Below are 15,150 nucleotides of genomic sequence, written 5' to 3'. Positions count from 1 at the left end.
AGTCTATGATTATAAGCTAAGTAAAGGTAGAGGCTTATGGCAGAGCTGTTGCCATTACTGATGCATAAGCATGTTTTAAAAAAGGATTCTAATCTTGTCTGTACCAATGCGTCATGTTTTATAAAGTGAGAAAAATAGCAGAAAATGTAAATTACAGTGCTAGAGTAAATGTACTTTACACTGCTATATGTTTGTGACACAATTAACAGAAGCAGTCGGAGGCTTTCATCAGTGTAAGGAGGTCATAAAATAACCCTTTTTATGTTTTATCAGTCAGACATATCAGTGATAAAGCTAATAAATGCAGGTTGATGTGTGCTATCCTCCAAGCAGAGTGACTTGTGCACGGGTGAGTTGTGTCATTTATGATATGGTGTCCTTCTACATTTCATGAGTATCTAAAATGAAATACCATCAAGCTGTAATGGTGATGACTTCCTGGATAGGCAGGTTACATCATTAGCCCAGGACTGGGCTGGACAGATGTCACATGAGCCATCCTACCACAGTTTGTATGAATTACTGCAAATTATTTATTTCAAATACCCAAAAGAACCAAAGTTACAATCAAAGGTATTAAAGTTATATTAAAAAAACAACAAACCAAAGGGAAAAAGCAAAGAATATCTAATTACATTGTCTTTCCAAGTATTTGTCACTGCACAAATTACCCACACACTCTACACAAGTGCACTGTTGTTGCATCCACAAAGAGCAACTAAGTACATTTAATTCAAGTAGTTAAAAATTAAGTTTTGAGGCAGTTATTGTGTACGTTATTCTTCAACATTTATCTGAAAACTCTGGTTAAAATGTGACAGTACTTACTTCAAATACATTTTCATTTTAACAAAATGAAATATAAAACAGCAGAAATAAGTTAACGTGCAGGCAGTAATTTTAGTCCTGTGTTTGAGTTACAGTGGGTGTGGATTGCATTGTCTTGTGAAGTTAGTTGTTAGACCAGCTACAACATTTATATACTCCTCACAGGTTAATGCTACACTGATAAATAAATGTGAAGGGAACCATCCTTCACAAATACTAAATACTTCTCACCTTAATACAATTTATGCTTTTTTACTTTCCTTATGACTAGTGTACCTTTTCCACTTCTGCATCCAGTTATATTTTCTGTGGTTCAAGGACAATAATTCACATCTCTAGACATGGCAGACAGTCTTACTATAAAAAGCTGCCAAATCACCACAGACTGTGCTTTCTACAGTCACTTTAAATGATGTTTTTGAAATTTCCATGAATAGTTCAGTGCAAAAATACAGTAAGGAGCACTTTAAAACACAGTGCCCCTCATCTCCACTGCAGCCGCCATCATCCTCTTGCTTCTTTTGGCTCTGCAGTGGAGGAGGAGCCAGGTGGCAGCCAAACCAATCAGAACACCAGTAACCGCCGTCACAGCAGCGAGCCATGCTGGCAAATTGTTCGAGCAATCAGAGGTGAGAGGTGGTGGTGCTGAGGTGGTGCCGGTGGAGGTGAGAGGAGAGGTCGTGCTGTGCGTTGTGGAGCTGTGAGGTGAAGCCGTGCTGTCGGTTCCAGGTGCTGGAGTGGCTAGTCGAACCGGGCAAGCTGTTCTCCTTTGTGAAGATGTATGGATGCTCCTGGAACACACAATTAACAAGGCCATAAACTTTAAGTTAAATTCACTTCCATGGACTGTCATTATGAGCAAATACAGACAGATCACAACTGGGTCGGTGGCAGCGTGTGAGAGGTGCTTGTATGGTAGCTTTCTTACCTCAGTGGGGCATTTGATGTTATTTCTGGCGTTTGTGAAATTGTTGTATGTCTGTTTTTTACCCACTGGCTCCAACTAGAGATAAAATAGAAATAAAGTCCCTCAGTTTCCTCAGTTCATGACCAAACTGCAGCGAGATGTAGTAATTTAGACAGACTTCATCCAAATCCCTTCCCTTGTCCAACTCAATTAGCCTTTTGCTATCCGCTTTGCCAGACTCACCATGTTATTCCACAGAGCTGCAGCCATGTCAGCATGTCCCCGTTCACTGAAATGGAAACAGTCCTCGGAGAAGTAGGTGGCATCAGGTCTGCCGTCCTGGAGAAGAAATGATACAAGATGAGTGTTTGTAGGAATTATGTGCACTGAAAGGGGGGAATTGCTTGTTACTACCCTAAACCTAAACTGCAGTATGTGTGGAGACTGAGAGGGGTGAAAAATGACTTACAGCATTCAAAGGAACAATGGAGTTTTGAAAAAAGGGCTGCACGACCACAGCAAAGTCCTCTCTGCCATCGTAGCGGCCTCCGTTCACCAGTTTGTCTGTCTCGATCTGAAAGAAAAGACCAGCAGATATTCTGATGTTATTACAGCTAATGCAGTGATCCTGTCTCATCAACACTTGTTAGCAAGGACGCATTCTTGTCTCACTGTTCTTGTAAATTAACCTGTAATTGCCGATTGATCCGTTTTACTTCAGCCAGCTCGGGGGAATCCTCTCCTGGCAACAAGAAGCATGGGCAGACATACCTGAAGGATCAATGGTGAAAATTAACGGCCAATTCAAGGAAATAAAATGCTCTTATGACTGTTGATGAGCTAATCCTTTATTAAATACCAAATGATTATATATCTCTTTGCTGCTTTGACAAGATATAAGATCAATATTAAGACAAGTGCTGATGACTCAAAAGAGCAATCTGCCTCCAGACTCAGTGCTCTGGGTTCATGCAGAATTGATTTGGCACAAGTGAATCGATGAGCATACTTTTGTAACACACTGCACCCAAGACTATCCCTTTTGATCCTGCGAAGTCCTTCAATTTCCAGGATCTCCAAGACGTTGACTATTGTCCTGGGAAGCTACAGCCAAAAGAAAGAAAACAAGACTTTTACACAGCTTCAAAGAATTCAGATTGCATCCTTTTAGGCATCAGTGAGAAGTGAACCTATGTTAGGTATTTTTGCATTGTCAAGTTTCCCTTTTTTTAGTAGATAACACCTCTTTACCTCTTTGTACAACATGTCCAAGCTTGTCATCATATGACGGCTGTAGTTCTGAGGCGACAAAGAGGCCTGTAGTTGTGAGAAACACAATGTACAAGGCTGTTTATTAATTCATAGTGAACACATGTACACATAAGCCCACTCGTGCCTTTTTTTCATTAATGACTGCTTCTATTTGGGTCAGTAAAATGAAAAAGGAGGTCATATTTGAAGGAAACTCAGTCAGGTTTGTATCTAAAAAACGGCACATCAGCGGAAAGAGCCGACGTCCTGCAACATGTATGAGCACACACGCAACAAACTAACCCTAAGCTGTCACTATCACAATCTCAGAGCTCATCTTAAATTGATGCTCTGCTTTGATATTCTGCTTCAAAGCACAAACATTAAAAGAGAGACTACCCTGTGAGCGGAGCACGAGGGAGAGCAATGGAGAGAAAAATAAAAAAATAAAAGGGAAATGGAGGCAAAATGAGAAAGGAGTAAGAGAGAGAGAGAGAGGGGGAGAAGAGAGAGTGAGACAGAGACAGGATGGAGAGAGTCTGGGTTGACTTCTGTGTTGTTTATGCCTCTTAGAGAACAAGGCCTGTCACTGTGCCCCATGTGCTTGTTTGATGCAGACAGAGGCTGAGATAGAGGGAGGGGGAGGCAGGGAGGAGGTGTTTTGTGTTGGAGGGGCGAAGTGACAGAATGTGCTCATTGAGAAGAAACGATGTCTGCTCTCATCTCACTCTGACACAATAAAACAATTGGGGGAGCGCTCCTCACAAAGCTTGATTATTCTGCTCCAGTGCTTAGTCCCATTTGGAGAGTGATATCATGAGACAGCTCTACACAGGGCGATCGCACAACACTACAGGATGTTTAACCACTGTGCTGCGGTAGGAGATTTACTGAGGGGGAGCGCTCTGAAAATGTCCTTCATCCAGTGGGTCACCCTGTGTTTCCTGTGATGACTTCTTAAGGCAGCTCACCCGGTCGTTGCAGTACTGACACAGGTCATTTCCTCCAATGAAGAGGGTCACCAGCTTCCAGTCATTCTGGAAATCCACTGACTATTTCCATAAAATGGATGGAGAAAGAGATCGGACAGAGATTACATTTATCTTGCACACTGCTTAAACATACTCTAATTTGTGAAATCACCTGAGTGAATACATTAGAATTGGTTTAATACGATATCTTAAACTCACAGAGTCATTTTTTATGGTATCAATCAGACGTCCGGACCTGCCCAGGGATTCCTCTGTATGAAATTTAGAGATATTCATGAGTGCACAAAATACTTGAATGTGAACCATTAGAACCTGATAACAGATCAAAGAAATGTTGCAACTCACGATATTTTAGCCCCTGAAACAGCCATGTTGAAGCCAGTCCGTCTTTTCCCTTGTCCAATTGACACTCCTTTGATTTTAGGATTGAACTTCTTAAGGATATCTGATGTAAAAAAAGAAGGGATATTACAGCACAAGAGAGGAAATACTGACTTTGTTACAGTCCAACTCTGCCATCTAGTGGTGCTGATATGCATTACATTTCAAGAGAGGAGAGGCAGCACATAGAAACAGAAGAGGCTTGGGACTTACTGGGTAATGTTGTGACAGTGTCGAGATTTTTGTCTCCTCCGATGCTTGTTAATGAAAAACAAACAATGAATTGATATGTTCACAATGCAGTGTACATGGATTTTTGTGTATATGCTTTGTGTGCAGTCTCTCACCTCCACGACACTCCTCTGTACTCGGTTCTTAGCTGCAGCAGATTCTTTGCCTTAGCACCAAACCCAGTCTACAGGCAGAAAAAGATTATTCAATAGCTTCCAGGCATATTTTTTCTCTGTTTCTATCTGAATCATTAAACTGATAAAGCTCTCACTGCTTATTCATTATCTTGATCCACCAGTGCATCCTAGCTTTCTCATATTATTTTGTCATTTTCTATTCTTCACTCTTGTTCGTTCTCAACGCTGCTGTAGCGAGTGAATTTCCCACAAGTGGGATAAATAAAGTCTATCTTATCTTATCTTATCTTATCTTAAAATATGACCTGATGACATAAAAAGCTGTAAAAGTGTTGGCCAAAAAATGTATTATGTTCTTATTACTTGCACAAAATAATCTTTTCTATCCATCTGTCAATATTATTATTACATCCCTGGTGACACCACTCATGGGATAATAACCATCAGATAATATAATAATGGGATGTTGCTACAGTTTGTGGCAGAAGCATAGAGGAGCTTTACAGGAAGAAGAAAAGGGAAAGAGATGGAGACAACACATATAAAACAAGGTTAAATAAGCATATAGCAGTGCAGAGCAAGCACAAAAGAAAACAAATGGGTTTTAAGATGCTTTTACAAGATCTGCACTGATTTGGCTTTTTAAACTTTATAGCAGAATTGTGTGTGAAAGAGGAAGAAAGTGAGAGGCAACTGAAAGCTAAGGGGAAAAATCAATCACATTCAAACTTACTGTTAAAGAGTCTCCCAGAGCAGCCACCACCTTGATGTCTGCTGGCCGTATCCTGTGAGCTGACAGACGATCAACATACGCGTATTTTACATCTGGCCCTTGTATTTTAGTGCAGGTAACACCTGAGTAATGCCTTGAATTCTTACCTGATGTGGGCACAGAGTTGGACGGAGCTGTGTTAACGCAGGAGAAGTCACTTCCCCAGTTCTAAAGAATGGCAGAGAGATATTTTAGGCATTTATAGTTATAATCCATTAGTTGGCATTGCACATCTAAATTCTGTGACCTACTGTAACAGGAGGAGGAGTGGGTGGAGGGCCTGGAAAGGTGTAGTTGCTATTGAGAGCAGTCCTGAAGAATGGGTTGGTCTAATATAGAAATAAAACCAAGAGCACACAAAAATGATAAATATAATGTATAGTTTTTTCAATTGTTGGATTCAATCAATGTTGCTGGATGCAAATTTACCTCAGAGGGACACTTCAAATCAATGCCAGCTGTGAAGTCTTGCGTAAAAGTCTTGTTGCCCACCGGCTCTAACTAAGAGATTGTAAAAGTCGGTGATTTATTTTGAATCATTACAAGAGAAATGAAAACCACATGTGACAAAATACAAATGTAGGAAATGTTTTCTAATAAAGTAAATCCTACCATGTTGTTCCACAGAGCACGAGCCATCAGAGTGTGAGCTTTCTGGCTGAGATGAAAACAGTCGGGTGAAAAGTAAGAGCGATCAGGTCGGCCATCCTTTTGAGAAAGAAGGGTAAAAAAAAATATGTAAATATATGAAAACACACTGAGGAATATTGCATATTTCTTTAGGGTTTCAGCTCTTACCTCTAACATGGGAAGGAAAACCTCTCTGAAGAACGGCTGCAGCACCACAGTGAAGTTGTCGTGTGTGTCATACCGCCCAGAGTCAATAAGCTCTCTCATAGTACGCTGCAAGGGAAGGCAGCCAAAAGATAAAGACCACAGAGGAAGTATAAACAGGTGTTTGACTTCTCAGTGAATATCATTCTGAATTGTGTCCTGATGGTAGCACTGCAGTCACAGAACTGCTTTAGCTTTTTAAGTTGCAGGCTGACTTTGGCAAATCTTTTCTTTATGTCTTTCCTTTAGCACTTTTTAAACTGTCCTTACACCATTATCATTCAAAGAACAGTTCATAGCTGTAAAAACATTGTTTCACTATCTACTGTCAACACAAATACAGGAGAAAAATATAAGAAATAAAACTATAAGGCAGTCCATATACATGTAAGGTGATTCAATTCCAACTTGTTTTTATGCCTTTTTTTGTTCAACGTTTTCAAGTGTTTTCTAGTCTACACACACATACACACAAAAAGAAGGAGATGCTGTGTGAGAGTTTCACATCAGCTCTTTCAACTGGTTTTCTCAGCTTGTCTCCACATGATATAAATAAATAAAGTTATGTTACCATAAATAAAATGTGCTGAGTGTATTCAGCGATGAACAGACACACTCCCAAGAGAAAGTGTTTTTAGCTCTCAAAGTCAAATTAAGACTTGTGAATTAATGTTGTAGCCACAGAAATTGTAATACACGAGAAAATGGACAGAAAACTTCTTTCTTATAACATTTCTTTCTTTTTGTACCTGATAAGCTCTATTGAAGTCATTGACCTTGTGGAGTTCAGAGGATCCTGCTTTAGGCTTCAGGATACAGGGGCAAACTAAACTGAAATACAAACATCAAAACTGTTAAGTGATGACTTTATCAGTGTTTCTTTCTTTTTAAAAAAAATCTAATTGGTTGTGTCTTACATAACCAAAGGTTACTAACCTTACAAACCAGGTGGGACAGCCCAGACTTTTATCATTGTGCAGATCACGCAGCGGTACAATGTTTAACAGTTCTACCAGATTGACAATGGCACGGGGAACCTGGGTGACACAAAATATAAAGTTCACCACCTGTCTGTATTTTGGATTATGGCCTTGAAATTGTTAACATACAGTGAGGCTGTATGTTTGTGTTAGCTTAAATGCAAGAAAATGGAAACATACTTCACTGTGGAGTATGTCCAGAGCTTGTTGGATACGAATGACCACATTCCTGGGCGAGAAAAAGACCTGTGGAGAATAATATTCCTCGCTAAGACCCAAAGAATATTTCTGTCCTCTGTGATAACGACCAAAGAAAGTACAAAATATTCAAGTATTGCAAAAATCTTGATAAAATAAGTGAGAGCGCTCACGCTGTCAGTGCAGAAGTCACAGATGTCATTGCCTCCAATAAACATGGTGATCACTTTCCAATCATTATGGAAATCAATGCGCTGTAAAGAAGATAAGAGGTAAATGTTCTGTTAATTTGGTAACTGTGAACATAAAACTGAGACAAAGGTTACACATGGGCATATCTGTCTGCGTATCTACTGAAGTTTACCACTGCCTTACCGGATCACTTTTCATTTTGTCCACTAGGATGCGCACCTGTCGCACCATGTCACTGAGAATGGAAACGGAGACATTTCAAGAAGTGCGTATCATTTAACATTTAAAAGGTAGTAATAGTGATTAATACTAAAGCTAAGTAAAGAATGTGACTGACCCACTCTTTGCTCCTGCCACAGCCTGATTGAGAAAGGCCTTAGGATTGTCCTCATTACCTATTCCCTCTGAGAAGCCAGTCAGGGAGGGGTTAAACTCCTTCAGGATGTCTGCAAAACACAATCACAGGGAGGGTTATTTTTATTTATTTATTTTTTAACTAAAGCAGAGATTGAAATCATGAACAGAACTGTGTGCATTCCACATTTCTCCCAATCTCTCAGTAGATCCTAAAAAAAAATAAAAAATAAAGAGCTCTGGAAAAGGCTAGTGAGTGGATTCAAGATTAAAATTTTAAGTGTATGTTTTTATAGAACAGGCAGAATAAAAATATCATATGATGTTATTCTATGATTTACTGCATTCCTGTAGTATTATCTATCGCTTGTGATTGATTCATTCATTAGCTGGCATGAAAAGCAGTCTGCTGAACAGTGAGGTCTTTAATGACAGTGATAAGATACTGTAAAATAGATGTTATCAAGCATAATGCTACAATTGACCATGATTGGCATCTCATATTGTATAACATAAATATGGAGTAAGCCTCCTTTTTTTAATGTAATTTCATTTGATAAAATAATAAAAGTCAAACATACTTGGCAGAGTGGTTACAGTGGTAATGTTTTCATCACCACCAATACTGAAAATGACAGAAACAGCTCATTAGTTTTCCAATTCATCTCACACAATTTCCACATTAATTCTTGGAGTAATTTCCCACACTATCAAAATTTGCACAAGGTGTACTTTAGCTTATCTCACCTCCATGACAGTCCTCTGTACTCACTAATCACTAACAGAAGGTTGTCTGTCTTTGCACCCACACCATTGGCTGCCTGCAGAAAACATCAGACATGAGATACTGAGACAATGTAGGACTAGTGGAAATTCAATTCCACCCCTCTGGCCCTGCCTCTGTGTGTCATCTCTTTGTTGTGTTTGCACGTCTGCACACATGCACTCAAATGAAACACAAACACAATAGGTCCATGTCATTATATCTGCTTGTCCTGTACTTTATATGTACTGTATATGTTGTCTATCTATATCTATATTTGTACTTTTATTGAGATATGTCTGACTTTTCAAAAGTGTAGATATCAATTTGACTAACAAGTAGAAGAGTGATCAACACTCACTGTCAGAGAGTCGCCTACTGCTGCCACGACCTTGATATCTCCAGGTCTGAGTTGATGAACTACACAGGAAATAGGAAAATCAAGTAGATTATCATACATTTCCAGAAATACATATATGTCTTAAAGAACACAGAACAAGAGCTAAAAATATATATTTTTAACCTGAAGTTGGTGTAGTGGGAGATGGACTGCGGTCTGTGCAGTTTATCTCAGTACCCATAACCTGACAACAGACAGTATTTATTAGTATCTGCACTGTACTGTATGTGCTTTCATGCTACTGTAGCTCTGAAGCTGAAAGACTTACAGGATCTGTTAATGTAGAAGCTTTGCTGTAAACTGTCTTTTCACTGTCAGAGGGGGAATTTTTCTGTGTCCGTAGGAAAGGTCGTTCCTGAGATAAGAGAAGAAACCACAAGTATCAGTATCAGATTTAGTGTAAATCTTATATTGAAAGTCTGCTTTGTGATTTGGAGAGTCTCAGGATTGAATGCCGAATGCTGCTGCAAAACATTTAGTCATTTTGTGAAGCACGTATTTGGGCTGTTTTTGCATCAAGCCTAGAACACAACACACTGTGCTACCACAATGACTTTAAATAGACTGTGTTATGTGATGGCGTGCCTCACCCGGGTAGGGCAAGGAATGGGGATGACACTGTCGTCCATGACCTCTGTCTGACCCGTTGTTGGCTGAAGCTGGAAGAGGAAAAGTGACGATTGGGTAAGATTTTAGGATCACGTGGGGCCATTCTGTGCAGTCAATGACCGTACAGTGTCTAACTGTACTGATTGCACAAGTCTTGCGTTCATATACACATGCAGTGTGAACAATGCTGGAAAAAGTCATTATGTGGATAATCACATCAGGTTAATCTTTACATCTCTTATCTAATCGCTTGTCAGAGCAACAAACGTTCACTTTAATCATTGTTCCATCTTACTTTTGGTTTAAGGGATCGTGGTGTTGGCTCATTTTACAACTCAGACACAGGGTCAGTTTCAGTGTCAGAGTAGAATATAGATCGATGTTGAAGGTTTTCAGCATGCTGCTTTCTCATACTGCCTAAACTGTACATAATCTCTATATTTAATATGCCATACATCACTTTGATCAACAAGAACTTACCATGTTTGTCCATAGCTGAATAGCAACTTGGTTTGTTTCAGACCATGTGTTATCCTAGCAGAAACACATCATATACAGTATGCTAGTTACACATTAGCCAACTCAAGGGTCTTTCATGTATTGTTACTGGAAGGAGGGCTGTATATTTTACAGTTGTCAGTTACATTACTGTTGATTATAGCTAGCATCTGGAATTTAGCTCCTCTTTACTTACAGAATCTGAGCTGGGTTCAAGGATAACTGGGGCAGACTGTAGCATGGCAGTGAAGTCTGCACTTTTGCTGTGCCACCTTGGCTTTTTCAAGACATGACTTAGAGAGTCCTGAGGACAAGACAAATGGATAATTGTCAAGTAAGCAGCCAAATATGGCTCAGACGAACATGAGCAAGAAGCACACTGTTAGCACTTTATTTTTACATTTACCTGCAGTGTTTTTAGGAGAGTTGCTTTACGTAGGCGTTGGTTTATGCCGTCATCTCTCATACACTCACACCTGCTACAAAATACAACAGAAGCACATCACTGTAATGTGGGTTTTATAATGAGCAAGATCATAACACTACAGGCTACATATATGTGTGTATTAAATTGTTTTTTATGACAAAAAAATTAAAACACTCACTTGTCCTGCTGATGATATGCGCTCCAAACTGCAACATGAACTAAAGTGCGATGCAACTGTAAACATACACCAAGCATATTTAAGTTTTTTTCCCATTTGTATTTATTCATGGCTAAAATCTAGTCAACGATAAGAACTATACCCTTTCTTGCAATATCTGCAGAGCCACTTCCACATCCTGCACAGCAGCGTTAACATCTGCAGCAACCTGAGGCAGAAAAGAAAAAGTTACACACTCTTATCATCCTTCACAAAACCAAACACATGTAAAAACATAATTCTGTATGAATTCTGTATCTTACATGTGGTGAACAGGCACACATGGAATCTGCTGGGACAAACAACAGCACAAACTTCCAGTCTGAGACCTACAACAAGATACGAAGAATATGAGATATAAGAGCAAAAAGTGAGGGGGGGGGGGTATTTCTTGGGCCAGAACAGTCTTGTTGGATTTGCTTGTCCTTCCAAATATTGTCAGAGCTGTCTTAGGAGAGTAAGTTAATCCTAAATATCACGGTGACAAATTTATTCTTGATTTTTTAATTCTTCATATTTATAGTGGTTAAACTTGCTCACTTGACTTCTCTGCACTGATAAGAAAATATATAAACTATATAAAAACTGTTATGGGAGGGTTAATGTGCACCTGCTGTGACAGGGACAAAGACAGTTCCTCAGCTTCCTCCAGCAAACTCCTGCAACACAAACATTCTTATATAACTCAAGGACAACAATCTCATTAAACAGCATTTATGTGTGTAACAGCACATGTGTGCATTATTTAGATGTGTGTATTACCTGGGCTGCAGAGAAGTCTGATCCACATGTTGAGTGATCATTTCAGGGTTAAGCATAGACAGCAATTCTATTGAAGACACAGACACGATCATAAGAGCTCTAGTAAATCTACAGTACAGTCTACAGTCTAATTCCTCATAATACAATCAGACACTTGGATTAGCTAGATTATGAGGTAAAAGAGTTTGCTTAGTTTCATGAGGGTCAACAACCTGTGTTTATGATCCACTGTCTTATCCTTACAGATAAACTCGACTAAACTATAAGATTATTGCTCACAGAACTTATTCATCAAAGTGCTCTGTTTCTGGTATTTCCTGTGACATGGTCATGACTTTTAACGTAAATCCACTCAAAGTTAATTAGTGACGGAGCAAGATTACTGTAGAACTAGATCAATGACCAGGACTATGCCTGGGAATATAATTAGAAAACTAAATAAACCAAAATTGAGAAAGTGCAGTGGGTGAGAATTTACAGACTTACCAGTTAGTCTGCTGACCACTCTGAATGCTTCATCCCTGATGAGGAGGAAATACAGAATGTTACATACAATTGCAGTTGGTATAGGTTTAAAGTTCCAGATTTAAAGATGCCACTCTATATGTCACTTCCAATGATTTTTGTGCATTTTATTCTTGGCTCTTACCTGTGTGAGAGTGGTACTCCCAAGGTGTAAACAGCTGAGACATCAGCAGGGCTGAGAGCATCAACTGATGGTGAGAAAACAAGGGGATTAAATAGTGAGGAGCGTTATGATACAACAATGCTGTGTATTTTAGATAATTTGGCTTAAACTGAAGTAAGTTAGAGGCCTGATCTCTATGTGTAATCACAGAAATCACTCAGACTGATTCAGATCAGTGATAGAAAATACCTACCTGAGGAGGATGGAGACAAGGGGCCAGGTATTGGTGAGCAAAGTATTGGCATGTAACTTTCTGTCTGTGACAGAAATACAGTTCGTCAGACTTTTCACCATATCTATATAAAGTAAATGACTGATACATGCTCTAATTTGAATGAACATTAAAGTGTAATAACTGACAGTATATTACCTCCTCTGATGTTTCTGTTGACAGTTCATTTTCTCTTACATCAGTGTAGACAGTGTCTAAATTTGACAAGAGAAACAAACAAAACCAACTTAGTACCTGAATGAACTCACAGAAGAGACACTGAGTCAAAAAGTAAGAAGGTACTTTTTAAAATAAATTAACTGAGTGTAAAAACTTGAAAATATACTGCACTTTCCCCCTAAAATAGTAAATTAGTTTATAAAATGGCTCATTTTATTTGTTAAACGATGCCAGGATTTATTTTATAAAGATAGTGTTGTCATGTTTCTTACAGTTTACTAGTAGGTTACCTTATTGTAGGTTGCCTTATTGTGTGCAGCATAAGTCTGTGCAATAAACTGTGGTGTAATAAAGTTTCTGTGTGGTTTACTCTTTTTGTATTTGTGGCCCAAAGTCCTCTGTGCACAGTGGACATTTATATCTAACTAACAGAGACAATGGAGACCTTCTTTGTACTGCACAAATCATCAGCAAAAACCACGTATCTTACATTGGTCACTCATTAAGTCCCTATTTAGCATTTGTAAGCAGTATCAAATCAATGGTAAACAACAACTAATGCAACACATTCAATTTGTCAAACTAATTGTGAACATATAATAATGGGCTGTACTTTACCTGTAAACTGAGCGCAGGATCCAACGAGGGCTGCCAGAATCAGGAGCGCAGATCTGGTAGTCATGATGTGGTGAGATACTGAGTGCCTTCCACACTGAGGGGTTTGTGTAATGCCCTCCTGCTTTTTTTCCCTCAGCCTCAGAAAGAATGACTGTAGGCTCTCACTGACTGACTGTAAAAGTATACCGTACCTATAAAAGGTGTGGAGAAGGAAAAGAGTTCCCAAGAGGGCAAGGTTTTAAAAAGGGGAGAAAAAAGAGGTGAAAAGAAGAGGAAAACCACTCTTCAAGCAAAAAGAATGATGGTCATTCCTGCTATTTTTTTCTCACCCGTCCTCTTTTATTCTCAGTCATATCTTCCTTTTATCAGTTGATCTGGATAACAATCGACCAAATTACAAGTCATGCCTCCTCCTCCATATCTGTGCATCTGTTTGTCAGTGAATAGCTGTGTCACCTCGAGAGTATCCTCATGTTTTGTAACAGACCAAACGGACACTTAGAGGGTCAGCGCAATGTTAAGCTACATTTATGGCTGTGACCATGACATTTTATGAATCACCAATAAATCCTGACAATAATCACAGTCCTTCCTCCACATCCTTCTTGACACAATCCTTCATATGAGTATCATATGTTGTTAAGTATTTTGACAATACTGAGTCAAAAATGAAATCAAATGTCACTGTATGTAAATAATTAGCATATTAGTGTAGACACTGATTGAACGGAAACCTTTAAAAATCCCATCCAATGAGACATCAGTTCCCTAGTTTTTCTGTTTTCTCTTTATCTTTTGTATCATTTGGTTTGAAAACACTGTAAATCAAAAATGTTTTTACTGTTATCTCAGAACTGTGTTTTGGCCACATGAATATCACCTCAATATTCAACTAAGAAGGATTTGACACAATAAAGAGTCACATTTTGAAGCTGTTCCATCATTTCAAGGAACAGGACAGAGTTTATGGACACAGTGATAGTAACCAGAGTGATTTTCCAGGGAAATGAATACATTTCTGGTTCTCAATAAAACTCATTAGGGTGTAAAAGCTCAAACAACCATAAATATTCTGTGCCTTAATCAGGATATAAAGTCTAAGTTTTCCGGCTTTTAGAGGGTATTTTCCATGTTAAAGTACAGTAATAATAAAACTGACACAACTACGCACTGAAATAACTATACGTGTAGTCACACAATTTCATTTTGTTAAATACACTGCTCATTTAAAACTACGCGACTGCTTTAATGAGCACACATTCATAAGACAGTTCCTAGCTTGTGATGATAAATGTAACTTTCAGGTGTTTCATATGTTTCTTCAGGGTTACATAAGAGTATGTTGACAACCAGTAATTGAGTAAAACTAGATGAGTTCAGTTTTGGAGATGCGATGAGATATGATTAGATTGCTAAATACTTTATGAGTTTGCCCTTAGATTGGCTTTGCAGATAGCCTGACCCTTGGAATCAAGAGAGAGTAAAACAATAAGTTATCTAGATGTTGTAGAGTCAACAGAATTTTTTTATGGTTTATAAGGTTTTGATACATTGCATCAAAATGTTATGGTGGCCCAACACCTAAGACTACGAGTTTGAAGATTCTGCACTAAAATGCAGGTTCTCATATTTGTTATCCATGAGGCTGCTGTCACGTTAAACTGCTACATCTAAGACTACTATTGTTTGTCTGTCTTGTCCATCATTCAGTTGCTGCTGG

At 38.8% G+C, this 15,150-nt stretch overlaps 1 protein-coding gene across 1 annotated transcript; it reads right to left on the bottom strand.

The window, feature by feature from the left end:
- Positions 1 to 1,312: 1,312 nt before the first annotated feature.
- Positions 1,313 to 13,807, bottom strand: LOC108875083 (phospholipase B1, membrane-associated-like). The gene is given in 44 exon segments (XM_051078249.1): positions 1,313 to 1,619; positions 1,757 to 1,831; positions 1,979 to 2,074; positions 2,205 to 2,309; positions 2,425 to 2,506; positions 2,745 to 2,839; positions 2,987 to 3,052; positions 3,958 to 4,038; positions 4,177 to 4,206; positions 4,208 to 4,229; positions 4,324 to 4,423; positions 4,573 to 4,616; positions 4,707 to 4,774; positions 5,461 to 5,519; positions 5,607 to 5,667; positions 5,751 to 5,828; positions 5,929 to 6,000; positions 6,112 to 6,207; positions 6,298 to 6,402; positions 7,083 to 7,164; positions 7,270 to 7,370; positions 7,494 to 7,559; positions 7,685 to 7,765; positions 7,887 to 7,938; positions 8,041 to 8,149; positions 8,639 to 8,682; positions 8,805 to 8,878; positions 9,182 to 9,240; positions 9,344 to 9,404; positions 9,489 to 9,575; positions 9,811 to 9,879; positions 10,310 to 10,363; positions 10,524 to 10,631; positions 10,734 to 10,803; positions 10,933 to 10,988; positions 11,075 to 11,140; positions 11,235 to 11,300; positions 11,582 to 11,630; positions 11,734 to 11,800; positions 12,220 to 12,254; positions 12,383 to 12,446; positions 12,615 to 12,678; positions 12,792 to 12,847; positions 13,431 to 13,807. Coding segments are annotated over 44 exon segments (3,207 nt in total). The 5' UTR covers positions 13,495 to 13,807; the 3' UTR covers positions 1,313 to 1,451.
- Between the last annotated feature and the right edge of the window lie 1,343 nt (positions 13,808 to 15,150).

The sequence above is a fragment of the Lates calcarifer genome, linkage group LG19 (assembly GCF_001640805.2).
Source record: "Lates calcarifer isolate ASB-BC8 linkage group LG19, TLL_Latcal_v3, whole genome shotgun sequence".
Lineage (NCBI taxonomy): Eukaryota > Metazoa > Chordata > Actinopteri > Centropomidae > Lates > Lates calcarifer.
The sequence above is the reverse complement of the archived record's forward strand: the minus strand, read 5'-3'. Positions and strand labels throughout refer to the sequence as shown.